We start from the raw sequence: 27,183 nt of genomic DNA on the forward strand, positions 1-27,183 counted from the left end.
ATGTCCTAACGTTACAAGATCACAATGGAGGGTAAGGAATTCCGCGTTGCAAAACCATCGACAGCTAACATGACTCTGGACGTTTCAAACTAAAGACAAAATATTACGGGAGACGATCTGCGGGTATCAGATTCTATTAGTGTGATAGTATACATTTAATTTGGTGGGAAATTCACAAAGGAAGAGTATTTCTAGCCCTGATTTATATATAAAACCATCTGCTCCTCTCCGCTGCCCAAGCATTCGACATTTCCAGGCTGATGTGTAGACTAATGCTTTCATCTGTCGCGCAACAGATCCTTTTTCTCAAGCCAACATTTCTGGATCTTGTATTTGTCTTCCGTTAGATCTGGCTGTGCTTCTTGTTGGTGTCATTCCATCATTGACTATGTCTCCTGTGGTAGAGTGGTACAGAAATGCTGTCATGCTATGTTGTAGCTGTTGCCGATGACAATGAGTACTATTCCCATCATGCCTCATGCAAAGAGCATGTGATTAATGGACGATGTTGGTGCCAGTAGCCGATTTGTCCTGAATTAATGGGCTGCGTTAAGCAGAGAAATGGTCCCTGTGTACAGATGCAATTCTTCTTGATGGTCCCATGGCACAGATGTGCAACAATAGGTGCAGGTCAGCGAAAATAACACTGCCTATGGTTGCAAGTATTTAGAATTTATGCACTGCTTCCTCCAAACTTGGGATGGCAACTCAACGGAATGCATTCTTCTAGTTCCTGTGTATTTTCTGTTTTTGCTAATTTTTAAAACAATATTCTAGGTTAAAGCTTCTCAGCCTGGGCTGAAAGGGGAGCAAGCAATTTTTTGAAAAGGTGGGAGAAGCTAATGCCACCTCTGGTGTCCTGCTCTTAGACCTTCTCACCCATCCTCCCTAATGTGCTGCAGCTTCAGTTTGTCGCTGAGCTATAATGCTGCAACAGAAGGTTTCATTTGTGCACCTGGTGGGAGTAGATATGTGTGGACAGTGGGTAAGGCTTGGTTGTGATGGCTCCCTGTGGTCAGATAGCCTATCTCTGTCCAGGTTGATACATGGACATTTGGGTGAATCTGATACTGGAGGACAGCCAGTGTCTGTGAAACTGTACCCCAGCAAGGAGTCACACCTTGAGGATTGGAGAGAATTGGCAGAGAAAAACTACAATCATAAGTGGAAAATTGTTCATTTTGGACAAAGTGTTGCAGAATATATCCCAGAATAAGGTCACACAGATGGAACATGACTTGATAACAGAAGGGAAGCTTTAGAAGTGGATAATCAACTGGTTAAGTTGAGGATGCACGGGGTAGCTGTTACAGGAGCAGTGTCTATATGGAAAGAAATAGCATGTGGCTTACCCCTGGAGTTGGTTTTGGGACCAAGAGGTAGCATGAAGTAACACCATCTATCTATTGGATATATATGTAGGGTGAGGTAACACATTCTAATGGATATATATATATAGGGTGGGGTAACACATTCTAATGGATATATATAGGGTGAGGTAACACATTCTAATGGATATATATATAGGATGAGGTAACACCACCTAACGTATAGGGTGAGGTCACACCGCCTAACATATAGGATGAGATCACACTGCCTAACATATAGGATGAGGCAGCACCATCTAACATTTAGAGTGAGGTCACACTGCCTAACGTAGAGGGTGAGATTAGCACCATCTAATGTATAGAGTGAGGTAGCACCATCTAACGCATAGGGTGAAGTAACACCAACGAATGGAAGTCAAGCTGAATTTCATCCTTTAAGTAGTTGGATATATAACCAGTTTGCCAGTTCATTTCTGACTGGTCTTTCTGTGCAGAGCCAGAATCGGGCGTTTTGCTGACAGTTTACTTGGACTTCTCCAAGATGCCACTGGCTCCAGCAGATTCCAAGACCCCAGCTCATTCAATCCCCCAACTTTCTCTTTCCCCACCCCTTTCTAGGCGGAGCTGGATATGTGGAGAGTAGATGAGTTGGGGTATAAAATATTCACGTCTTCACCTAAACCATTTGATTAGATTCCAGCCTGCACTTCAGTCCTTGACTTCCACTCATGCAGTTCTAGTTTTTTTTTAAAGTGACACTAATAAAAAAAGGAAGGGCGCAGATGGGATAAAGATTTGTCTTGGGTGGCAGCGCAAAGCGGGTGGTACAGCCTCGGCCGCCATCGACTTCAATGGACTGAACATTGGGCGGGGCCTATAACGGGCAAGACAAACTTCTACCCCATAGTTTTTAATTCGAGTTTTAATTTTTTTTCCGGATTTTCATTTTTGCTCCATTTTTAATAATTCCCCTTTGCTGTTAAGCATACCTTTCCCAATTTGTGTAAGAGCTAACTAGTTTGCGTTAGTAACCTTAACAGATTACCAGTAAAATGGCTAGTAGCTTCAAGCCATCATTCATCTGAAGACGCTGTCTTCCATAATGAAGAAGATTGCACGTGGGCAGAGAGGTTGAGAGGTTGCATGAAGCAGCTGACTGATGGAATTGGCATTGTCATGGTTTGTGTACTGTACAGAGTGCCCAGTATTGTGACACACCACTGTGTCTGTTGCGTTGCAGTGTAACTATATTGTGATCCATCGCCTTATAGCAAATTGATGTAACATGTCCTGCTCAAATGTTTTGAACTTCCTCTTTTCTTTGCGTTTCTGTTGCTGTTACTGTAGGATGTTTTTGTGCCATCGATGGACCTTCTGCATGACTGTGTTTTACATTATCAGCAGCTCAGCTTCCTTCAGTTATCATCCTTGCCCGTGCCCCATGAATCTAATGTTGCCTTTTCTCTCCTTGCAGGCTGAGTACACTCAAGAACATGAGGTTAAGGAGGAGATCCCAGAAAAGAACCTTCTCACTGTGAGGAAGCCTTTTGTTGGCCGGACACACTCGCTGCCCAATGACAGCTACATGTTTCAGCCTGTCGACCCTGCTCCTTTGCCGGGTCTGCAGAGGTCAGAGAGCAATCATAAGTTACAGTCAGGTATGCCTCATCCGCGAGTTCAGATTGAAAGAGTTTGGGTTAGAGATCAACCGGTATTTTGATCTACTCAATGCAGCAACTCTCTGCTGTCATTATTTCTGACCAAGAGAATTCAAGTTGAAAAACAAATCCATTTTCTGTTTCCATCCAAACTAACTCCCCCCGAGCACAAAGTCCCATTTTGTCATGATGGGAATTAGAACATAAGAACTAGGAGCAGGAGTAGGCCATTTGGGCCTGCTCTGCCATTCAATAAGATCATGGCTGATCTTCTACCTCAACTCCACTTTCCCGCACTATCCCCATATTCCTTGATATCCAAAAATCTATCGATCACTGCCTTGAATATACTCATCGACTGAGCAACCACAGCTCTCTGGAGTAGGGAATTCCAAAGATTCACCACCCTCTGAAGAAATTACTCCTCATCTCAGTCCTAAATGGCCGACCCCTTATTCTGAGACTGTGACCCCTGGTTCTAGTCTCCCCAGCCAGGGGACACATCCTCCCAACACCTGCCCTGTCAAGCCCCTTAAGAGTTGTATAGAAAGAAAGACTTGCATTTATAGAGCACCAGACATCTCAAAGCACTTTACAATCAATGAAGTACTTTTGAAGTGGAGTCACTGTTGTAATGTGGGAAAAACGGCAGCCAATTTGCACACAGCAAGCTCCCACAAACAGCAATGTGATAATGACCAGTTTTTGTTATGTTGGTTGAGGGATAAATATTGACCAGGACACCAGGGATAACTCCCCTACTCTTCTTTGAAATAGTGCCATGGGATCTTTTACGTCCACCTGAGAAAGCAGACGGGGGCCTCGGTTTAACGTCTCATCTGAAAGATGGCACCTCCAACAGTGCAGCACTCCTCAGCACTGCACTGGAGTGTCAGCCTAGCTTTATGTGCTCAAGTCTCTGGAGTGGGACTTGAACCCACAACCTTCTGACTCAGAGGCGAGGGTGCTGCCCACTGAGCCACAGCTGACACTCAATTGTTATTGAAGGGAGAAGGAATTGTCCCCTGGTTAAATTTGTCTTTATCTCCAGACAAATATGACTGGTTTGTGTTCGATTTCTGCCCTTTAATGGCACCATGAGCCAACTGTAATCACCTGGGCCTCTTCACTGCTGTGATTACAGCACAGTTAATAATCGATCAGTATCTTGCGTTGACTACAGCTACTTGTAGGAAAATCCGCATCGGAGCAATGGGAGGCTTTCAGAAGGGAGATTGAGAACATACAATGGCAACATGTTCCCGTAAAGGTCAAGGGTGGTTCCAAAAACCACAGGGAACCTTGGATGTCAGGGGATATACGGGAATGGATTAGGAAAAAAAGGAGGGCTTTTGGTAGATACAAAAGGCTAAAGACGGAGGAAGCCCTAGAGGAGTACAAAAAGTGCAGGGGGATACTTAAAAAAGAAATTAGGAGATCAAGGAGGGGCCATGAAATAACACTGGCAAGCAAAATAAAGGAAAATCCGAAGATGTTTTATAAGTATATTAAGGGTAAGAGGATAACTAGGGAAAGAATAGGGCCCATTAGGGACAAAAGTGGCAATCTGTGTGTGGAGCCGGAAGATGTAGGAGGGGTTCTGAATGAATTTTTTGCGTCTGTTTTCACTATGGAGAAGGACGATGTAGACATAGAAATAGGGCGGGGGGACTGTGATATGCTCGAACATATTAACATCGAGCGGGGGGAGGTATTGGCGGTTTTAACTGGCCTAAAAATGGATAAATCCCCAGGCCCGGATGAAATGTATCCCAGGCTGCTGTGTGAGGCAAAGGAGGAGATTGCGGGGGCTCTAACACATATATTCAGGACCTCTCTGGCCACAGGGGATGTGCCAGAGGACTGGAGAACCGCTAATGTAGTACCATTATTCAAGAAGGGTAGTAGGGAAAAACCGGGGAACTACAGGCCAGTGAGCCTAACATCAGTGGTAGGAAAATTATTGGAAAAAATCCTGAGGGACAAAATGTGTCTCCACTTGGAGAGGCAAGGATTAATCAGGGATAGTCAACATGGCTTTGTCAAGGGAAGATCATGTCTGACTAATTTGATTGAATTTTTTGAGGGGGTGACTAGGTGTGTGGATGAGGGTAACGCAGTGGATGTGGTATACATGGATTTCAGTAAGGCCTTCGATAAAGTCCCGCACAGGAGACTGGTCAAGAAGGTAAGAGCCCATGGAATCCAGGGTGCCTTGGCACATTGGATACAAAACTGGCTTAGTGGCAGAAGGCAGAGGGTGATGGTCGAAGGTTGTTTTTGTGACTGGAAGCCTGTGGCCAGTGGGGTACCACAGGGATCGGTGCTGGGTCCCTTGCTGTTTGTGGTCTACATTAATGACTTGGATATGAATGTAAAGGGTATGATCAGTAAGTTCGCGGATGATACAAAAATTGGTAGGGTGGTAAATAGCGAGGAGGGTAGCCTCAGTCTGCAGGACGATATAGATGGGTTGGTCAGATGGGCGGAACAGTGGCAAATGGAATTTAACCCGGAAAAGTGCGAGGTGATGCACTTTGGGGGGACTAACAAGGCAAAGGAATACACAATGAATGGAAAGACCCTAGGCAAGACGGAGGGTCAGAGGGATCTGGGTGTGCAAGTACACAGATCCCTGAAGGCGGCGGAACAGGTGGATAAGGTGGTAAAAAAGGCATATGGGATACTTGCCTTCATTAGCCGAGGCATTGAATATAAGAGCAAGGAGGTTATGATGGAGCTGTATAAAACACTGGTTAGGCCACAGCTGGAATATTGTGTGCAGTTCTGGTCGCCACACTACAGGAAGGATGTGATCGCGTTAGAGAGGGTGCAGAGGAGGTTCACCAGGATGTTACCAGGGCTGGAGCGCTTCAGCTATGAAGAGAGACTGGGCAGGTTGGGTTTGTTTTCCTTGGAGCTGAGGAGGCTGAGGGGGGACATGATTGAGGTGTACAAAATTATGAGGGGCATAGATAGGATGGATGCTGAGGAGCTTTTTCCCTTAGTAGAGGGGTCGATAACTAGGGGGCATAGATTCAAGGTAAAGGGCGGGAGGTTTAGAGGGGATTTGAGAAAGAACTTTTTCACCCAGAGGGTGGTTGGAGTCTGGAACTCACTGCCTGAAAGGGTTGTGGAGGCAGAAACCCTCACAACATTTAAGAAGCATTTGGATGTGCACTTGAAATGCCATAGCATACAAGGCTACGGGCCAAATGCTGGAATATGGGATTAGATTAGACAGGGCTTGATGGCCGGCGCGGACACGATGGGCCGAAGGGCCTCTATCCGTGCTGTATTACTCTATGACTCTATGACTCTACACAGGTTCTGCTGATGTCCACCGTGGCAGTTCTCACCAAGAGCTTCCCAATATCGATTAGGCAACAAATGAATACAAGGGAGTGGCTGCAAACTTACAATTCATCTCGGGTCGGGGCTCAGATTGCCGTTCCGAACTCTTTGTTTATGATGACGTCTGAACTACTTGATTAGATTCCAGGCTGCCCTGGTTCTATCCTTCTTTACACAAACCATGGAAACTCTTCAATTGGTTTCCAGCCTGTAACTCACTCCTGGGCGCCCATTATGGGCCAGAAATTCGTGACCAAAGGCGTGAGTACGGTCGGGGTACTCACGCATCTGGCCGTTGGAAATGCCGGCGTTCAGCATGAACAGCGCATGCGGGGAACGCCGGCATTTCCAGACCTCGGAACGAAGGGGTTCATAGGCACAGCGCGTGCGACTGCACAGGCAGCGCTTGCGCAGTGAACTTCGTAGATTTCATTCATGGATTCAGTGAGGGTAAGTCCTTACAAGTTACACTTGAAAAAAGCAGGTGTAAAGTTGTTCCAAGGCTGCGGAGGAAGATATATTTTATCGTGGAGCTTCTGAAAGGCAATATTTTTGTTTGGGAAAGGGAGGGAAGTTATTTTAAGAAATTTTAAGTAAGTTTTAAAGTTTAAATTTTTTTTTTTAAACGGGTTTTCAGAACGGTAGGTAGAAGGAGCAATTGTGGCTGTGTGAATGGAATGTGAAAATGAGTGTTCTAAAATGAGTAATGTAACATTTCCAGCACTTTTAAGAAAGAAACTTTTCATCAGTAATAAGTAATTGTATGTCTGCATATATTCCTTTACGTATATGTATGTATGTTTTATATTCCTTTACTAATGTGTATGAATGTATGTTTTTAATTATGATTTTCCAATAAGTTACTTTCTCTGAAAGTCATAATTAAATAATACATTCATACACATAAGTAAAGGAATATATACATAACACGCAAAGGAATATATACAGACATAGATACTTTCAGAAGCTCCACGATAAGAAATATCTTCCTCCGCAGCCTCTGGAGCAACTGTACCCATGCTTTTTTCATGTGTAAGTTGTAAGGACTTGACCTCACTGAAATCATGAATGAAAGCGGCGAATTTTACTGCGCACACGTTTTGCCTCTGAACCCCTTCGTTCAGAGGACAGGAAATGCCAGTTTTCCCCGCATGCGCTGTGCATGCTGAAAACTGGCATTTCCTCCGGCCAGACGCGTAAGTACCCCGACCGTACTCGCGCATTTGGAAGGGAATTACTGGGCCAACATTTTACATGTAAAAAAAATGAAAAATTTAACAATTGCACGATTTGCCCCCTCGCATCTGCGACTGAGGGTCCAAGGAGGTGCATTGCGCAAGAGGTCATCGTCGTACATATCCTCACACTGTTCCCTTTCGGGAACTGTATGAAGTGGTGGAAGGATTTATGGCCGTGATTAACGCTCATTCTGTGACCGTAACCATCTTTGAACCAGCCATTAGGGTGGTTAGTCCTATGGCGTGAGGGCTTTACGGGCTCCCACAACCCATCTGAGGGGGGGGGGGGCACCCACACCCACGGACGCAAGTATCCCGCTGGATGTCCACCCAGAATTTATAGTTGGAGCTCCGACTCCACTTGCCGGGACTGTCTGGAGTGGGGTTCGAAACCCTACTCCTTCTGGCCCAGCGGCGGGGATGCTTACTGCTACGCAAAAGGCCCACTCCGCACAAAAGGTGACACCCATACGTTTCCTGCGCCTTTTCCCTCCCCGTGACTGGAGCCCTATGCTGCCACTTGAAAGACCAAGCTATCATCTGCCCTTTTTGCGGCGCCTTTGACTTCTCATTACCAATGATGAGCAGGCGCTGCGCCTCCACCTCCTTGAGGAGATTGCTGAGGTCATCATCAGTTCAATTGTGAGTTCTTTTAATGCCGTGAATTGTGCTCATTCCAGCCATTTCACGTTGCTAATCGGATTGGGCCTTTGGCATAGCGGTAGGATCCCCGCCGCTGGGCCAGATCAGGGTAGGGTTTCGAACCCCGCTCCAGACAGTCCCGGCAAGTGGAGTCGGAGCTCCGGCTCTAAATTCTGGGTTGACATCCAGTGGGATATTTGCGTCCGTGGGTGTGGGTGGCCCCCCCTCCTTGTATAGCTTGTGGGAGCCCGTAAAACCCTCCCGCCATAGGACTAACCGCCCTAATGGCTGGTTCAAAGATGGTTACGGTCACGGAATGAGCGTTAATCATGGCCATAAATCCTTCCACCACTTCATACAGTTCCCCAAAGGGAACAGTGTGAAGACACGTATGACGACGACATTGCTAAATAAATACATGGAATTAAAAAAATTCTTTTAGGGCTTTTAAAAGTCTTTAAATTGCTTTAATTCTGTTTAAAACTACTTCAGATTCTTCAAAATAATGTAAACGTTTTTAAAATTTTATAAAAGTTCACAAAACATTCATAAAATAGCAGATAACTTACTTTCCCTGCAGCTGTGTAACTACAAAGTCCTCTGCAGCTGCTTGGAGAGATTGGGGGCGTGTCCTACTACAATGAGACCTTAAGGGGCGTGTCTCACTTGCACTGCACGCTCCAGGCTTCGCGCTGGCTGCACTCCTGGGCGGCGTGACGTCATACGCTGCCCGGGATTCTTCTTTTTGAAACACCAATTCCAGGCGTCCCTGGAGGTGATCGGCAGGAGCGTCGGGTAAGTGCATATATGGGGCTTGCACGCGCGGCAAGCCCCATTCACGAATTTCTGGCCCTATATTTTTCTACATATAAGCCATCTGGGCCTTCAGATTATATTGCAGCCTTTAGCTTGCTTTCATGGTTATCATTATTCCACATAACTGAATCCCTTGATTAAATTCCAGTCGGTAATTCTTTCCCTCTGCATCAGAAGGTTGTGGGTTCAAGCTCCACTCCAGGACTTGAGCACGTAAAGTGGTCTAACACTTAAGTGCAGTACCGAGGGAGTGCTGCGCTGTTGTAGGTGCTGTTTCTTGGATGAGACGTTAAACTCTCACAGGTGGATATAAAAGATCCCATGGCACTATTCGAAGAAGAGCAGGAGAGTTCTTTTGGTGTACTCACCAATATTTATCCCTCAAAAACAGACTAACTGGTTATTTATCGGATTGCTGGTTGTGGGATCTTGCTGTACACAAATTTGCTGCCACATTTATTTACAAAATAATAATGACTACAGTTCAAAAGTAATTAATTGGCTGTGAAGCACTTTAGAAGGTCCTGAGGATGTGTAAGGTGCTATATAAATGCAAGTTCTTTTGTTCTTTAATTTGAGGGAAAAGCCAGAAAAATGTCTTGACTTGCGCAAGTAAACTTGGTAAACAACTTGTTTATTAGTTAGAAACTTGGTAAATAACATTTTATTGGTTAGAAACTTGGTAAATAACTGGTTATCGATCAGAAACTTGATAAATAACTGTTTATTGGTTAGAAACTTGGTAAATAATTGGTTATCGGTTAAAAACTTGGTAAAGAATTGTTTATCGGTTAAAAACTTGGCAAATAACTGTTACTGCAAATTGTTCCCCAGGTTCAACCACATCGGTTCAATCTCAGCCTACAGGCACCGGTGGCCACCTCCAGATTCCTATCGAGCTGTTCCTCCCAGTCAGCCGTCAGAACAGTTTTGATTCTGAAAATATCCCGAAGATTCCTCCCCCCAGGAGATCGCTGAGTGCCCACAGAATGCTGCGTAGGCAGGTAGGTGTCAGCGTCTGCGGACCCAAGCTCCCTGTACCAGTCTCGGCACAAGGCCTCCATTTGCCAATTCCCTTTCAGGGCGTTTTCTATCTGCAGGGTTTGCTTCCTGCAACACGCCCATGCCTTTAAGCCAACGATTATTCGTACTGTTTTTGTCGGTGCTTTCATTCTGAAGTGTACAACTAAAACAGAATGGCTCTGACTGGCTAATAATGATTTACTCTAAGGTGGAGAAATTGAGTATCGCCCCGATAACTTCAGCGGTAACGGAAAAGTAGCGCCGGGCGCTGCGCCAGTGAATACGACACAAACTTCAGGTTTAGCGCTCCAGAAAGGAAGTGGCGCGCTAAATCAAACGCTACCACTTCCCTTGGAGCGCTAAGGTTCAGCAAGAGGGGTGGTAGCTGTGCAGCGCTGCCCAATATCGAGGGCAGCGCTGCCGGGAACGGAAGCTCCTTCCCTCCCTTAAAGGGAAGGGCCGTTGCTGCAGGCTCTGCATTAAATCGATGTCCCTCATCGCTGATGGCAGCCGCGATCCGCGACGATCAGCCCCTAACAGAGTGCAGGGCCAATCAATCGCGGCACAGGAAAAAGTTGAAAAAAACAACCGAAGGGGTGAAAACAAATTTTTTATTGACGCAAGCAGCCTTACCTTTAAATGCCGCTCCCCAAACGCCCGGCCTCCCTAACAACGCCTCCTGCAGCTGTCGGTGTTATCGCCCGGCGATGCTGCGGGGGGCGGAACCGAAGTTCGGATCTGGGGCGCTGCACAGCCGGATGACGTCACGATCTCTGGACGCAGGAGATCATGGCGCTAGGAGTTACCGCTGCCGCAAACCTCCACGTCAATTTTGCGGACATCGGTACTATCGCCGCGCCCGGTCGCAAAGGCAGTAGCACCACCTTAATGCCCCCGGAGGCGCTAACGGGAGGCGCAAAGAGGGCCAATTTCTCCCCCTAAGTTTGCATTTATCACTTGCCCTCTAGCTGGTGCTGTGAATCAATCTCACAACTCTCTATAGAAAGTCTATGCCGCACTCTGGGATCTATGACTGACCTTTCAGTGTCTCTGTCATCCACGCATCACGTTCCCTTTGCTGATATTATGTACCCTTCCCATCCTGTGTACTGTTAGCATGTACTCGTCCTGTCCTGTGTATTCTATCATGTACCCACCTTGTCCTGTGTATTCTATCATGTTCCTGTCCTGTGTATTCTATCATGTACCCATCCTGTCCTGTGTATTCTATCATGTACCCGTCCTGTCCTGTGTATTCTATCATGTACCCGTCCTGTGTATTCTATCATGTACCCGTCCTGTCCTGTGTATTCTATCATGTACCCGTCCTGTCCTGTGTATTCTATCATGTACCCGTCCTGTCCTGTGTATTCTATCATGTACCCGTCCTGTCCTGTGTATTCTATCATGTACCCGTCCTGTCCTGTGTATTCTATCATGTACCCGTCCTGTCCTGTGTATTCTATCATGTACCCGTCCTGTCCTGTGTATTCTATCATGTACCCGTCCTGTCCTGTGTATTCTATCATGTACCCGTCCTGTCCTGTGTATTCTATCATGTGCTGTTTGGAATGACACAGCTTGTGGGGCAAGCACCAGAACCAGACAGGGGAGAGCCAGAGGGGTGGGATTGTTTTACTTGATTTCTAATATTAGTTTGCAGGTGAAGAACATTCATTGGAAACTTTAATAACTAATGCTTCCACATCGCGAGGCACAGAAAAAAAAACCTCTTTCCGTCCTTGATTGTGGTTGTATATTCAGCAACACTTCGCTGTAGCCCAATCTCCAGGTGTCATGGCCCCCCGTTGGGAGAGCACGATTGCTGAATTGATCCTACTGTTTCTCCTGCCGGTACACGTCCCATCGAGGAGAACACACGGGCAGCAAGGGCCGCCGTGCGACCTTGGTCATCTTCCGAGCGCCGTCAAAATGGTCCGAGCCTGCAAATGGACTAACTGTAGGATCACCGTGAACACAGCATGAGGCAAAGAATTCACCTCAAATGATCCTGCCATTTCTCAACAGCTGCGCTTTATAGCAAACTCGGTGATCATGCTGTCCCAACAATCCTTCATTGATTTAAACGACTCTATTCTGACATTTCTTTATATTTACTTTTTTCTGTTAACCCTTTGCTCACACCTCAGATCATGCCGGGCCCGGTTTACCAGTGATTCTAATACAAAAGCAAAATACTGCGGATGCTGGAAATCTGAATTAAAAACAGAAAATGCTGGAAAAAATACTCAGCAGGTCAGGCAGCGTCTGTGGAGAGAGAATCAGAGTTAACGTTTCAGGTTGATGACCCTTCGAAAAAGCTGGAGATGGAACAGGTTTTTAAGCAAGTGCAGGGGCAGGGAAAGGGGCGGAGGGGGGGGAAGAACAAAAGGGAAGGTTTGTGAGATACCTGATCAAACAGGAGAAGGGAGACAGAAAGCAATGAAGATGAACAAGGTAAAAGAGACAAACAGAAATCCCGTCAGAGAGAAGAGCAGAACTTCTTCAAGGTGGGCATTCTTAGAAGAGAAGTGGCAGTGAATTAAACACTAATACAAAAGCATAATACTACAGATGCTGGAAATCTGAAATAATGCTGGAAATACTCAGCAGGTCTCTGTCTGCATTTTCTATTTTTATACCAGTGATTCTAGTTGGACCCTCTTCCAATTCGTTCATTCATATCCAGACCTGTTCCCACACTGCAGTTTTGCTGCTAAACCCAGCCCCACACCCACACACACACCCCCCACCCCCCAGCCCCGCCACTATCCTGCCTGGAGTTGACGCAGCTGAAATCGTAGCTGCTATCCTTCCTGCAAGTTTCTTCACTCTCCTTTCTAGTTCCGCCACCATTCATCCCACAACTACCTGAGGCAAGGCTTGCTGCTGTCCTCGCATACAAGCGCAGTTGGTGTCCAACATTCACACACGGCCAGCCTGCGATTTTTTTCTGTCCGTTAAAGTTAATGGTTGGAAACCTGTAGGCTGGGAGTTGCAATCAGGGGCAGGCGCACTGGAATCTTCACCCCATAGTTACACGTATCCCCTGTGAGCTCCTGTCCACGCATTGATAACGGTAAAATTAGTCACCGCGTATTTCATTCACTGTCTCAACTCCACTCTTTCTTGCTTGATCGTGTCGCAAGCTGCAGCGTGTTGTAAATCAGAAGATAAAAAGCAGAGTTCCTGAGAGTTCTTGGTCTGCATTGAATTAGTTGAACTCGGTGGGGGTAACAGTTGGGGCATTGATGTTGGTTTTAGTGCCCCTGGGCTAGGGAGGAGGAAAATCATCCAGGATTCCCACTTCTGATCAACATCCAGTGAATCCTACTAGAAAATGCTCTTGTGGAATATAAACAGAAAATGCTGGAAATACTCAGCGGGTCAGGCATCATCTGTGGAGAGAGAAACAGAGTTAACGTTTCAGGTCGATGACCTTTCATCAGAACTGACAAGCCTCAGCTTCCTCCCCTTACGCCCCCACCTCAATGAATTTCAAGATTAGCACGACGCTAAGCTCTTCTTCCGTTGCCGCCTTCTCCGTGCCCACTTCTTTGGCCAGGAGTCTTCCCTCTCTCTCCCCCCCACCCCCCCCCACCCCCCGCTTTCTGCCGTCTTCAGAACTATCGGACCACCTGGACCCCTCCCACTGGCCTCTAGATCTTTTCATTGGGAACTGCTGGTGTGACATCGACCAGCTCAATGTCTCTGCTCCCTCACTCACTTTAACCTACCTCCCTCTGAACTTGCAGCACTCCGTTCTCTGAGATCCAACCCTAACCTTGTCATTAAACCTGCTGACAAGGGTGGCGCTGTTGTTGTTTGGCGAACTGGCCTCTACCTAGCGGAGGCTGAACGCCAACTCTCTGACACCTCCTCCTACCTCCCCCTGGACCATGACCCCACCACCGAACATCAAGCTCTTGCAGCATCTGCAGTATTTTGCTTTTGTATTAATGCTCTTGTGGATGTCGTCTGAGAATGGGAGAAGGCTGTTAACCTCCTAACTCTATCTAGGCTTACACGTGAAGGCTGACGCATGTTGAATCATATCACAGCAAGAGTCAGCAGCTTCAGGAGAGAAAATAGTCAAGAATAAAAGTTCTGCATGGGGTAGGTTAGTGCCAGAACAAGATCTTATTCTGAGGGTGGGATTGGACATTAGCATCTTGTGTTGTCTTATTAGTTCTAAGCAGAATCAACTGAGAATCATGAGCTGAAAGTCTCCTTTGCTGACTTTTAAGATGTCTTGAGTGAATTGGATTGGACAGGTCTGTGACACGGAGCTGATCAAAATCTGGCACAAATTGGCAACCTTGCTCAGAGAGGCCACAAAATTGAGAGATGTAGAGAATTGAAGTGTCACACTGAAGGGCGGTCTTCTGCAGTTGAGAGGCAATCGAGGACAGGGGGACAGAGAACTTTACTCGGCATCTAACTGTGCCATGCCTGACCTGGGAAAACTAGATGCCGACACCGAATGCCAAAAATGGAAAGTGTCTCATTTTGCAGTACCGACACCCCTTACCTTGATGAGCACAAAAAAATTCAAGGGAAGAGGACATTGAAGAGGCTGTCGAGTTCAGTATTGGGATTGGTCTAATGGAACCTGAGGTCACCAGTAGCATTATCCAAGAAGGTGATAGGCTGCCCACTTTCCCCAGCAATTCTAATTTAAGTTTATAGAGTGAAATCTGATGTAGAAGCCGATGTATGAACATCAGACTGTTTCACCCCTTCAGAGCTAGTGTTACTCACCATATAGTGCCTGACTTGCAGTGTCCGGCTATATAGAATGGCACTGGGGCCAGTTCCATGATAGACAGGAACATTTGGTTTATGATCTAAAAATTCTGAATGAAAACTGGCTGACGTAATAAAACTCACTACGCACTTGGTTTGAGTATAAAGCAAGGCTTTAATCAACTTGTTTCAGAACATGGAGGTCTAGTTGTACTTCACTAGTTCCTGTCTTACAAAATGTCCCTGGGCAAGCTGGGCCCACGCCCGAGTATTTATACTCCTGGGACAGCGCCACCAGCTGGCCGTCCAGTGTTATTTCATGAGTCGTTTCTTCACGGATCATAAGATTCATAACACTGGCCTTTTGTAAAAGATCACTTATTACAATCGAACTGCAGTGGCATTTTTAGAAAGAAAGAAAGAACATTTTCAGTACATAGTACATTTGAAGGAACTCCCGTTACATTTTGTATTATTTGCTGTATTCTTACTGATTTTATTTTCATTTCTGTCTGATTTCCACCACCACCCCCCCCCCCCGCCTTTTATGTTTTGACAACACGTAGTTGAGTTTTTTTCATCCCAGGTCTCATGGTAATAACCCTGTCCATCACAGAAACTCTTGTTGCTAATCCATCCCTCACCGACTCCCTCCCTCACTCCCAGGTTGGCGACCATACTGCCGTCATGCACACATCGTTAACTAAAGTGTGTTCACAATGAATCTGTTGACGCGTGGAGCCTGTTTCCCTCGTGTGCGGAAGCTGTGTTTCCTGCAGCTCAAACTAACACTGATCTTTCCTTTTCTTCAGTACAATGGTTACACGTATGATGTTTGACAGGCTTACCACCGGAGCTTTATTTGCTTTTTAGACTAGTAGGCTCAGATCTTCATGCAAAAAAAAAGTCTATCTTTGAAAATATATTTTTTAAATAATTAACGTGTGATTGTTGTCAAAACAAAACCATTTGCATGCAAACGCTCTAATTCTGTTGAATAAAGGAAGCACCGCTGACAAGCATCGGAGAAAATTGAGCAATGTGCCATTAAAAGTTTAGAAAGAATGAGGGTAATTCTGACTTTGTGCGATAGTGTAAAATGGGCGATATTGATTCAGAAGCTCGTTGTACTTCTCTCCCAATTTCCATTGTCTTCAACTGGAGAGATGTATAACGGGCTGCTGAACGCATGTCATCCATTTTACACGACTGCCCAAAGTTAAAGTTACTCCTCAGCGATCTTCATGTCGAAACTTCTCATTTAAAGGGCTGCTGGCAAGTTATTACAGAGCTATCCGGCGAGCTTGGTCCTGCATAATTAGGAGTCTGAGGCTGAGCTCTCCTGCTAACTAAGTGGGTTGACGCACTGCCCATTTGGCACTAAGGCGTGCACAACGGGAAGGTCTGGTGTTGGAGTCCCAGTCCGTGCTGAGTTAGTTGACCTCAGTTGGGATGTTGGCAAGGGTGACACACGAGGCCTCAAAGCCCCGCGATAGAGAGAGGGAGATAAAATTCAGTCAGGGTTACCAAACCTGACCACAACCCATTGACCCATGCTGAAAAGTGTGTTTGGACATTATGTGAGGACAAGCTTGCACTTGGCTGCATTTTCATCTCTTCCCACCCAGGCTATTGCCTGCCAATACTCACAACTCGATTTCTCACATGAAGAATGGTCTCTTGAGTGATGTGCTGAAGGATTGTTAAATCTTAGTCCATAAAGAGCATCTTCAGGAGAGGCTGAAGGGAAATTGGAGAAGAAGAAAAACAGTGACATAGATTGAAAATTGATAGGGACAGGCATGCTTGCTATCTTGGTAATGTCCTCATACCGTCGTTACACACCTCTCAATTAAAAAAAAAAAAAATCCGGTCAGAAAATTTAGGGCATTCCCTTCCACCTCTATGCTGGCCACACCCAAAGCGCATGCTTCTTGACCTCACCTGAACCCGCCGGAATTCTGTGTCCAGGTTGGTAGTTTAGACTGGACACACGCCAGCACAGGCTTGCCCACGGCAAGGTCTTGCACTTGGAAACAGTGGGACTTAAATCCAGCCCGAGAGGCCTGCAGCAGCAGTAATAGCTGCCCAAAACAGCAACCAGAATGGCCGCCACACCTGAGGATGATGGCCAGTACCTAATAAAGAAAGCTTTTTCCAGCTTCCATCTTTTTCTTGTCTTCCCTTCCTAGATCCTCAACTCTGGGCACGGGGTCTACAGTCTTCTGGGCGCCCCTCAAAATGGGCACCCCTTCAGTGTTGGGTGAGGAAAATGAGGCCGATGGGGAAGTTATGGCCCCTTCCACCTCATTACATGATGGAACTTGTTGGAGTGTAAGCGCTCTGCACACCCTTAGCGATCCCCTGGAAATCCCTGGCTAACGTACAAGAGTGAAGACTCATTGTAACAGGCCCTTGTCTCTTCTTCCCCATTTTGGAACTGAGTGCTCCACGGCTGCATAGAAAAGGAAAATCAGCCCTTTTACCTTCACAGCCCTGCCCCTTCAGAATTTTAATTTGGAGGCGTTGGAGGACCAGAAGCCAATATAAGTCAGCAAGGACAGGAGTGCTGGATCAACGGGACTTGTTGCGGCATAAAATATAGGCAGCACAGGTTTTTTAATGGGCTGAAGTTTACACGGCATAGAGGATGGGAAGCCTGCCAGGGGAGCACTGGAATTTTTTGGTCTGGAGGTGACAAAGGCATGGATGAGAGTTTCATCCACCAATGTGCTGAAGCAGAGGTGGAGGCGGGCGATGTTACAGAGGTGGGGGCGGGCGATGTTACAGAGGTGGAGGCGGGCGATGTTACAGAGGTGGAGGGAGGCGGTTCTTAGGATGGAGTGTATATGGAGTCAGAAGCTCAGCTTGGGGTTGAATAAGACACTGAGGTTTTGACCAGTCTGCTTTAACTTGAGGGGGTGGCCAGGCAGGGGAATGGTTGTATTGGTACAGAGTTTGTGGCGGGGGCTGAAGGTGATGGCTTTGGGAACGAGTCCAAGGGAGCTGGGCCTCATGGACAAGATGAGCTTGGCGAGGTCATGAGGTGAGATAGAAGAGAAACTAGAAAAAAGATGCGGGACCAGGACTAGGGCAGAGGGGAGTCTGGGGAGGAGGTTTGGCTTGGTGGGCAAAAGGAAAGGAGGGATGCAGCAGAGGCAGCTGAATGGATGGTCTCAATCTTATTGATGGATGGTCTCAATCTTATTGATGGATGGTCTCAATCTTATTGATGGATGGTCTCAATCTTATTGATGGATGGTCTCAATCTTACTGGCAGAGGTCCATGAGCTCCTCGCACTTGTTGGATGCGAGAGGAGTTTAAAGTTGGTAGTAGAGAAAAGAAGTCTAGGATTATCATTGCTCTCTCGGATTATTCTGGGACAGTGGGTGGCTCTGGCCCAATAATGCTTGATATGGCCCAGCCAAATATGGTGATGGATGGCTAAACCAGTTTTGCACAAGATACATAGGAACAGGAGTAGACCATTCAGCCCCCTCGAGCCTGTTCTGCCATTCAATGAGATCATGGCTGATCTGTGACCAAACTCCCGATACTCACCTTTGGCCCATATCCCTTAATACCTTTGGTTAACAGAAATCTATCAATCTCAGATGTAATATTAACAATTGATCTAGCATCAACTGCTGTTTGCGGAAGGGAGTTCCAAACTTCTACCACCCTTTGTGTGTAGAAGTGTTTCCTAACTTCACTCCTGAACGGTCTGGTTCTAATTTTTAGGCTATGTCCCCTAGTCCTAGACTCCTCAACCAGCGGAAACAGTTTCTCTCTATCTACCCTATCTGTTCCCCTTAATATCTTGATACGCTCAAGTCTATGTCGCTTGGACTTGGAAGGAGCGAAGATGGAGGCCAGACCAGGCAGAACAACGAGGATGGGAGAGAGTAAAGATTTTATTTGGGACAAGGCCATCAAAGGTGGAGGTAAGGGAGATGAGGTTGAGTAGATCAAAGGCTGCAGAAGTATCATGGCGAATGGAAGGCCAAAGACTAGGCAGTTGAGAGTTTAAAAGTGCAATTGTAAATGACTTGGGAGAGATTTTTATCCGGGGCAGGTAGTTGGAAGAAGGTAGAGGGATACAGGTGAGGAATACAAGGAAGTTATTGGAGATTGCCTTGTCAACTATTGAGACCAATGGAGTAGAGAGGCCACGTGAAATGACAGTTCATCGAGCGGTACCTGCTATCAGTGACAGTATGCATGGCGATGATTTGTTACTATGCATTTATCATGCATTCCAGTAGTCAGTTTGATTTGGAGATTTTCTGATGATTGAAAGTAAAAGTTGATATACCTATCAATTCATTCCATGAAAAGCGACGAGTTAAGATAGTAACTATAGGTTTTTATTGGCTAAATAACAGAGCCCACCCTCGTGGGTGATCGGTTCCAACAAGGAAGAATACTAGCCAAGCGGTCACCTTTATACCTGGGCAAGCAGGCGGAGCCATGGGCGGAGTCAGCTGAGGTATGCCTAGGTATAACAGCGTGCGTGGCAAGAGGTAACCTTGTGTAGTGATAACAACAGTGTAAACAGTGATAACAACAGTGTAACAATAGTGAACGGTTGTGAACGGTAACAGTGGTTTACCACATTCACCCCTTGTTTAAATTGAGTCCGGCGGGGTGAAGTGTACTACCAGTTCATGTATGTCAGTCTCTCAGGAGGCCTCGTAAGCCTTTCTGATCGGCGCAGCAGCGGCGGCGGTGGTGCAGTATCCGATGTTAATGCTGGTGTCTGCGTGGTCGACGAAGGCTCCTGGGGTTCCGGCATGCCGTCTACAGGAGCTGGATTTGGGGGAGTGGTGGGGGGTAACGGTGGTATCTCAGGGGTGCCCGAGGGTGCGAGGTCTCGCAAGGAGACAGTGTCCTCCCGCCCGTCTGGGTATGCCACATAGGCGTACTGGGGGTTGGCGTGCAGGAGGTCCACCCTCTCGACCAGGGGGTCCATTTTATGGGCCCTCACGTGCTTCCGCAGCAAGACGGGCCCCGGAGAGGTCAGCCATGTTGGTAGCGAGGTTCCCGTAGTCGACTTCCTGGGGAAAACAAACATTCGTTCATGGGGGGTGGCGTTAATGGCAGTGCAAAGCAGTGACTGGATGGAATGGAGTGCTGCCGGGAGGACTTCCTGCCAGCGAGAGATTGGGAGGCCCTTAGACTTTAGGGCTAAGAGGACGGCCTTCCAAACTGTCGCGTTTTATCTTTCCACCTGGCCGCTCCCCCGGAGGTTGTAGCTGGTGGTCCTGCTCGCAGCAATACCTCTCGCGAGCAGGAACTGGCGAAGTTCCTCGCTCATGAAGGATGCGCCCCGGTCGCTATGTATATAGTTCGGGAACCCGAACAAGGCGAAGAGGTCATTCGGGCATTTGATGACCGTGGTACTAGTCATGTCTGGGCAGGGGATGGCAAAGGGGAAACGGGAGTACTCGTCAATAATGTTGAGGAAGTACACATTACGGTCAGAGGACGGGAGGGGCCCCTTAAAATCGATGCTCAAGCGCTCGAAGGGGCGGGTGGCCTTGATCAGGCTTGCTCTGTCCGGCCTATAGAAATGCGGTTTGCATTCGGCACAGGTTTGGCAGTTCCTGGTCATGGTCCTGACCTCCTCGATGGAGTATGGCAGGTTGTGGGCCTTAATGAAGTGGTAAAGTCTGGTGACCCCGGGGTGGCAGAGGTCGTTGTGGAGGGTCCGTAGTCTATCAACTTGCGCGTTTGCGCAAGTACTTCGTGATAGAGCATCCGGGGGGTCATTGAGTTTACCAGGCCGGTACAAGATATCGTAATCGTAGGTGGAGAGCTCAATTCTCCACCTTAAGATCTTGTCGTTCTTGATTTTGCCCTTCAGCTTGTTATTAAACATAAAAGCAATCGAACGCTGGTCGGTGAGGAGGGTAAATCGTTTGCCTGCCAGGTAATGCCTCCAGCGTCGTACCGCCTCCACAATCGCCTGGGCCTCCTTCTCGACAGATGAGTGTTGGATCTCAGGGCCCTGGAGGGTCCTTGAGAAGAAGGCCACAGGTCTCCCCGCCTGGTTAAGGGTTGCCGCTAGGGCGAAGTCGGAGGCATCGCTCTCCACTTGGAAAGGGATGGACTCATCCACAGCGTGCATTGTGGCCTTCGCAATGTCTCCTTTTATGAGGGAGAAGGCTGCGCCTGCTTCTGCTGTCAGGGGGAAGGAGGTGGACTTCATGAGGGGTCTGGCTTTGTCCGCATAATTCGGCACCCATTGGGCATAGTAAGCGAAGAGCCCCAGGGTTCTCTTCAGCGCCTTTGGACAGTGGGGGAGGGGAAGCTCCATGAGGGGGCGCATTCTTTCGGGGTCGGGGCCGATGACTCCGTTCTCTACTACGCAGCCAAGGATGGCCAGGCGCGAGGTATTAAATACACATTTATCCTTATTGTAAGTGAGATTCAGCCGTTGGGCCGTACGGAGGAATTTCTCCAGATTAACATCATGGTCCTGCTGGTCGCGGCCGCAGATGGTGACGTTATCTAGATAAGGGAACGTGGCCTGAAGCGCGTTCTGGTCTCCCTTTGGAAGACCGAGACTCCGTTGGTGACGCCGAAGGGAACCCTAAGGAAGTGGTAGAGGCGGCCGTTCGCCTCGAAGGCGGTACACTGGCGGTCCTCAGGGCGGATAGGGAGTTGGTGATAGGCTGACTTGAGGTCGATGGTGGAGAATACCCGGTACTGTGCAATCTGGTTGACTATATCAGATATGCGGGGAAGGGGGTATGCGTCCAGCTGGGTGTACCGGTTTATGGTTTGGCTGTAGTCGATGACCAGGCGGTGTTTATCGCCGGTCTTAACGACTACGACCTGGGCACGCCAGGGGCTGGTGCTCCCCTCGATGATGCCCTCCTTCAGGAGTCACTGCACCTCAGAGCTAATAAAAGCTCTGCCCCCGGCGCTGTACCGCCTGCTCTTGGTAGTGACGGGTTTACAGTCACGGGTGAGGTTAGCGAACAAGGAGGGGGGCGGGACTTTGAGGGTGGAGAGGCCGCAGGTGGTACGCGGTGGGCGGTTTAAAATTTGCTGGTTGTAGACTGTGAGTGGGGGGAGGGGTCCACCGTAAGCCAAAGTGACACTTTGAAGGTGGCATTGGAAATCCAGCCCTAGTAGGACAGCAGCGCAGAGCTGGGGCAGGACGAGAAGTTTAAAATTTTTATATTCCGTGCCCCTAACCAACAGGGTCACTACACAGTAGCCGCTAATGTCTGTTGAATGGGACTTCGCCGCCATCGAGATCCGATGGCGTGCTGGCCGGACAGTGAGGGAGTAGCAGCTCACCGTGTCTGGATGAATAAAACTCTCCGTGCTTCCGCTGTCGAACAGGCAGGACATGGCGTGGCTGTTTACTTCGATGTCCATCATGGACTTGGACAGATGATGCGGGAGAGCTTGGTCAAGCGTGACGGAGGCCAGTGTATGGCTGAGCGAGCTGCTGTAGTCTGCAGGCGAGGCGGTGGTCAGGTCTGGAGACAAAACGGCGGCCGAGTGCGGCGAACAAAATGGCGGCGCCCATGACGCGGGTCCCCACGAAGTTGGACAAAATGGCGGAGAAGATGGCCGCCCCCACAACTCACATGAGGCACTGCTGGCGTCTGTGGCCTTGATCAAAGATGGCTGCCCCCATGACCCACCTGAGGCAATGCTGGCGTCTGTGGCCTTGATCAAAGATGGCCGCCCCCACAACTCACATGAGGCAATGCTGGCGTCTGTGGCTTTCCCCCTGCAGGCGTTTACAAAGTGGCCTTTCTTTTTGCAGCCGGAGCAGGTCGCGTTCCTTGCAGGGCAGCGCGCCCTTTGATGTCTCGCCTGGCCACAGAAGAAGCAGCTGGCAGCCCGATCGCGGAGGTCCGCTGCCACAGCGGGTCCCGGGGGTGGCGGTCCCGATCGATTCCGGGACACCGACGCCGTGGTGGGTCCCGGGGGCGGCGGTGCGAGGGGAATTGCAGCCGGAGTCGGGCCCGAGTCCCAGGGTCGCGCAGCACAGTACCTGGAGTACGCCTCGAGGTCCCGATGGGCCACTTCCAGAGAGCGAGCGAGGGCTGCAGTTGTATTCAAGTCGAGGTCCTTTGATTCGAGCAGTCTTTGCCGTGAGTAGTCGGACCGAAGGCCTTTCACGAAGGCATCGCGGATATTTCCTTCAGTATTTTCTGCAGCCGTTACAGCTTTAAAGTCATAGTCCCTGCCGAGTGTTTGTAGCGCCCGTAAAAATTCATCTACAGACTCTCCTGGCTGTTGCGAGCGGGATCTTAGGAGATGTCTGGCATACATAGAATTTACAGGGCTCCGGTACTGCTCTTTTAGCAGGTTGAGGGCGTCCTCGTATGTAGCAAGGTCCCGGATGAATGCAAATACTTTAGGGCTCACCTGGGCGGTCAGAACTCTTAGTTTGGATCCCGGAGGCACGCCGGATTCTCCCAGGTAGGATTCGAAACAGCTCAGCCAGTGTTCGAAGTCGAGGGCTGAGTTCGCTGCCTGTGGGTTTAGATCCAGGTACGGCGGTCGGAGGGCTCGCAGCCAGGCCGGCTGCTGTGGCTGTTGTAGCTGGCCGTTTGGCTGGTCGTTTGGCTGCTCCGATCCACTCATTTCAAAATTTAGCCAATAAAATTGATATACAGGTAGACTATCCTTTATCCGAAAACCTCGGGACCAGCCGAGTTTCGGATAAAGGAGAATTTCGGATTTCGGAAGGTGGGTCGGCGGGGGTCGGCGGGGGGTCGTGCGCACGACTTACGCTGACGCTCAGCGTAAGTCAGTCGGGGTCGGCGGGGGTCCATTGGGTGAGTTCAATTGCTCATCAGCCTTAAGGTCACAACACTGGCTTTCTTTCTCTAAATATGAATCGGTAAGTCCACTGAGACGTTAGGATATTGTGGCTCCTGTGTTATTTTCATGCTCTTTCTGAAGCGGGGGGGTCGGCAGTTGTCGGGGCTGGCGGGGTCGGCGGTTGTCGGGGCCGGCGGGGTCTGCGGGGGGGTCGGCGGTTGTCGGGGCCGGCGGGGTCTGCGGGGCGGTCGGCGGTTGTCGGGGCTGGCGGGGTCGGCGGTTGTCGGGGCCGGCGGGGTCTGCGGGGGGGTCGGCGGTTGTCGGGGCCGGCGGGGTCGGCGGGGGGTCGTGCGCACGACTTACCCTTTATCCGAACTTCCGAAACCGGAACCCTCTAAAAACCGAAGGTTTTTTCATTCGTACGCACGACTTACGCTGAACGAAAAAACCTTCGGTTTTTAGAGGGTTTCGGTTTTCGGAAGTCCGGATAAAGGGTAGTCTACCTGTACCTATCAATTCATTCCATGAAAAGCGACGAGTTAAGATAGTAACTATAGGTTTTTATTGGCTAAATAACAGAGCCCACCCTCGTGGGTGATCGGTTCCAACAAGGAAGAATACTAGCCAAGCGGTCACCTTTATACCTGGGCAAGCAGGCGGAGCCATGGGCGGAGTCAGCTGAGGTATGCCTAGGTATAACAGCGTGCGTGGCAAGAGGTAACCTTGTGTAGTGATAACAACAGTGTAACAATAGTGAACGGTTGTGAACGGTAACAGTGGTTTACCACAAAAGTAATGCGAGAATAGATAGGCTGTCAGATAGAAAACAGAGAGTTGGAATAAACGGCTCATTTTCTGAATGGCAGGCAGTAACAAGTGGGGTACCACAGGGATCTGTCCTGGGCCCCCAGCTGTTCACAATTTACATTAATGACCTGGATCAGGGAGTCGGATGCAGCATTTCCAAATTTGCAGACGACACTAAACTAGGAGGGGGGGTGGGCTCAGAGGAAGAGACCAGGAAGCTCCAGAGCGATTTGGACAGACTGGGCGATTGGGCGGATAAATGGCAGATGCACTATAATGTGGACAAGTGCGAAGTTATCCACCTTGGGTGCAGGAACGGGAGGGCAAATTATTATTTAAATGGCAATAGATTGGGAGAGGGGGAAGTACAGAGAGACCTGGGTGTTCTTGTACACCAGTCACTGAAGGCGAGCATGCAGGTGCAACAGGCGGTCAAGAAGGCAAACGGTATGCTGGCCTTCATAGCAAAAGGGTTAGAATACAGGAACAGGGATACCTTGCTGCAGCTGTACAGGGCACTGGTGAGACCACACCTCGAGTACTGTGTACAGTTTTGGTCGCCTCATCTGAGGAAGGATGTTCTTGCCATGGAGGGGGTGCAGCGGCGATTCACCAGGCTGATACCAGGAATGGCGGGAATGACCTATGAGGAGAGACTATGTAGTTTAGGGATGTACACACTGGAGTTTAGAAGATTGAGAGGGGACCTCATAGAAGTGTATAAAATTCTGACAGGTCTAGACAGACTGGATGCAGAAGGAATGTTTCCCTTGGCGGGTGAGAACAGAACTAGAGGACATAATTTAAGGATAAGGGCTAAACCATTTAGGACAGAGATGAGGGGGAATTTCTTCACTCAGAGAGTGGTGAACCTGTGGAACTCATTGCCACAGAGGGCAGTGTATGCCAGCTCATTAAATATATTTAAGAGGGAATTAGATATATTTCTACGGGCAAAAGGGGTTAAGGGTTACGGAGAGAAGGCGGGGACGGGATACTGAATTAAAGGATCAGCCATGATCTCATTAAATGGCGGAGCAGGCACGAAGGGCCGAATGGCCTACTCCTGCTCCTATCTTCTATGTATCTATGTATCTATGTATAGTACCTGAAGCTACATTGAGTTTCAGACCCTGTATCAGAGAACTCTAGTATTACCTGCAGTTAGTATATCACACAATTCGTGAAACCCAGCAGTTACAGCAAGACAGGGACTGCTGGATCCAGGAGGTAAGTGCCTTTATACCTACCTCCTGGATCCAGGGTCCCTGACTAGCCCACCCACTGCGATCGGCGACCCATCTACAGGGCCTCTGATCACCCCCACAGGCCCCCCCCCCCAGCCTCTGATCACCCCCACAGCCCACCCCCCCCCCCCCCCCGGCCTCTGATCACTCCCACAGGCCTCCCTCCCCACCCCACCCCCCGGGCCTTCTCCCCCCAACGATGATGCTGAGGCCAGCCACGATCCTCCGGTGACCAGCCCCAATCTTCTCTCACCCGCCCCCCACCCTGCCAATGGTTCCCCTGACCTGATCCCCGATCCTCTCGCCCTCCCCCATCTCTGCCCGACTACCAGCCCGATCCTTTTAACGGCACAGCCCGATCGCTGGCCTCACCCCCCCACGATCCTTTCCTCTCTCCACTCCTCCAGAAAATTCCGGCCCATATGTTTTCATCTTGTCAGCCAGGACCATTAGCAGCGCAGACGATGGGTCATGAAAAGTTCAGGCCTATCATCCATTGTGGTGGACACTATGATACCAGTGACCCTTGTACATCTCATTACGGACGACACCAAGTTGGGGGCTGTAGTTAATACAGTGGAGGACTGCGACAAAATACAGGAAGACATTAATAAATTTGCAGATCAAAGTTAGACCAACAATGCTTGAGCTATCGAGCGTGATCCTTTTCAGCTCTACTCGGAGAGCTAGTTTTCTTCCTGTCAGCCTAGACAGTGAGTGTCAGCAAGCTACTTAAACATGAGGTGCAACCCAGCTCAGGCCATTGTCTCCTCACCTAATGTTCACGCACACAGCCTTGGAAAATTAAGACTGGAAAACCCTGGGAATGGCACGGACTCGACAAAACCCAAGAAAATTGGAGGCCATTGCTACAATAACACTGGGTGGCAGAGAACGTTGTGGAAGCTGGGGTAGGCGGTAGCTTAATGAGTTAGCCTCTCTAATTGCACTGAATGCAAATTCTCAGGCCCAAAAGGTTTCAGGAAAGCATTGATTTATTGTGCAAGTATGCTGTTCTGTTCAATCTTGCATCCTCAGTGAAAGGTGATGGAGGGTAATTTTCACCTTCACCCTCGGTCACTAAAATGGCGGCACGGATTGCCCGCCCTTCATAGAACCTGCCGGAAAATCGGGAAAGCCACTCCGCCAGTCTTCCGCCCAAACGGGAAGGTGGAAATTACCCCCGGCATCACTACAGGAAGTGGCCACTGAATCTGGCACTCCTCCCGCAGCCCACGTGCAATCTACCTGCCCTCTTACAGCCTCATTTAATCCCCTATAGGGAAAGTTCTATATAAAATCTCACTGGCTGTGAGGAGAAATATATTACAACAGCATAAATACCAAATTAAAGTTACTCTACTTTTCAAACATTAGAAAGTTCAAAATCCCTCAATTCTAGTCAGTTTTGTCGGAGGTACCTTCATTATAGAATTGTATACTGCCTGTATTTAATCATTACTGGCTCATTTAGTGCATTAACCAGTACTGACAAGCACAAGTTAAATTAGATACGGCTGTGTTATG

The 27,183-nt window shown here is 48.6% G+C and overlaps 1 protein-coding gene across 1 annotated transcript in view; it reads left to right on the forward strand.

Moving 5' to 3' along the window:
* The window catches only part of cacna1g (calcium channel, voltage-dependent, T type, alpha 1G subunit), a 372,735-nt gene that overhangs the window by 343,945 nt on the left and 1,607 nt on the right, over positions 1–27,183 (forward strand). The window contains exons 34-35 of the mRNA XM_085963330.1: positions 2,803–2,986; positions 9,871–10,040. Of these exons, the coding sequence (XP_085819456.1) occupies positions 2,803–2,986; positions 9,871–10,040 (354 nt within the window). The remainder of the gene's footprint in view (positions 1–2,802; positions 2,987–9,870; positions 10,041–27,183) is intronic.

This window comes from Somniosus microcephalus, chromosome 21 (assembly GCF_052327205.1).
Source record: "Somniosus microcephalus isolate GS21.2 chromosome 21, FLI_Smic_1.0, whole genome shotgun sequence".
Classification (NCBI taxonomy): Eukaryota; Metazoa; Chordata; class Chondrichthyes; order Squaliformes; family Somniosidae; genus Somniosus; species Somniosus microcephalus.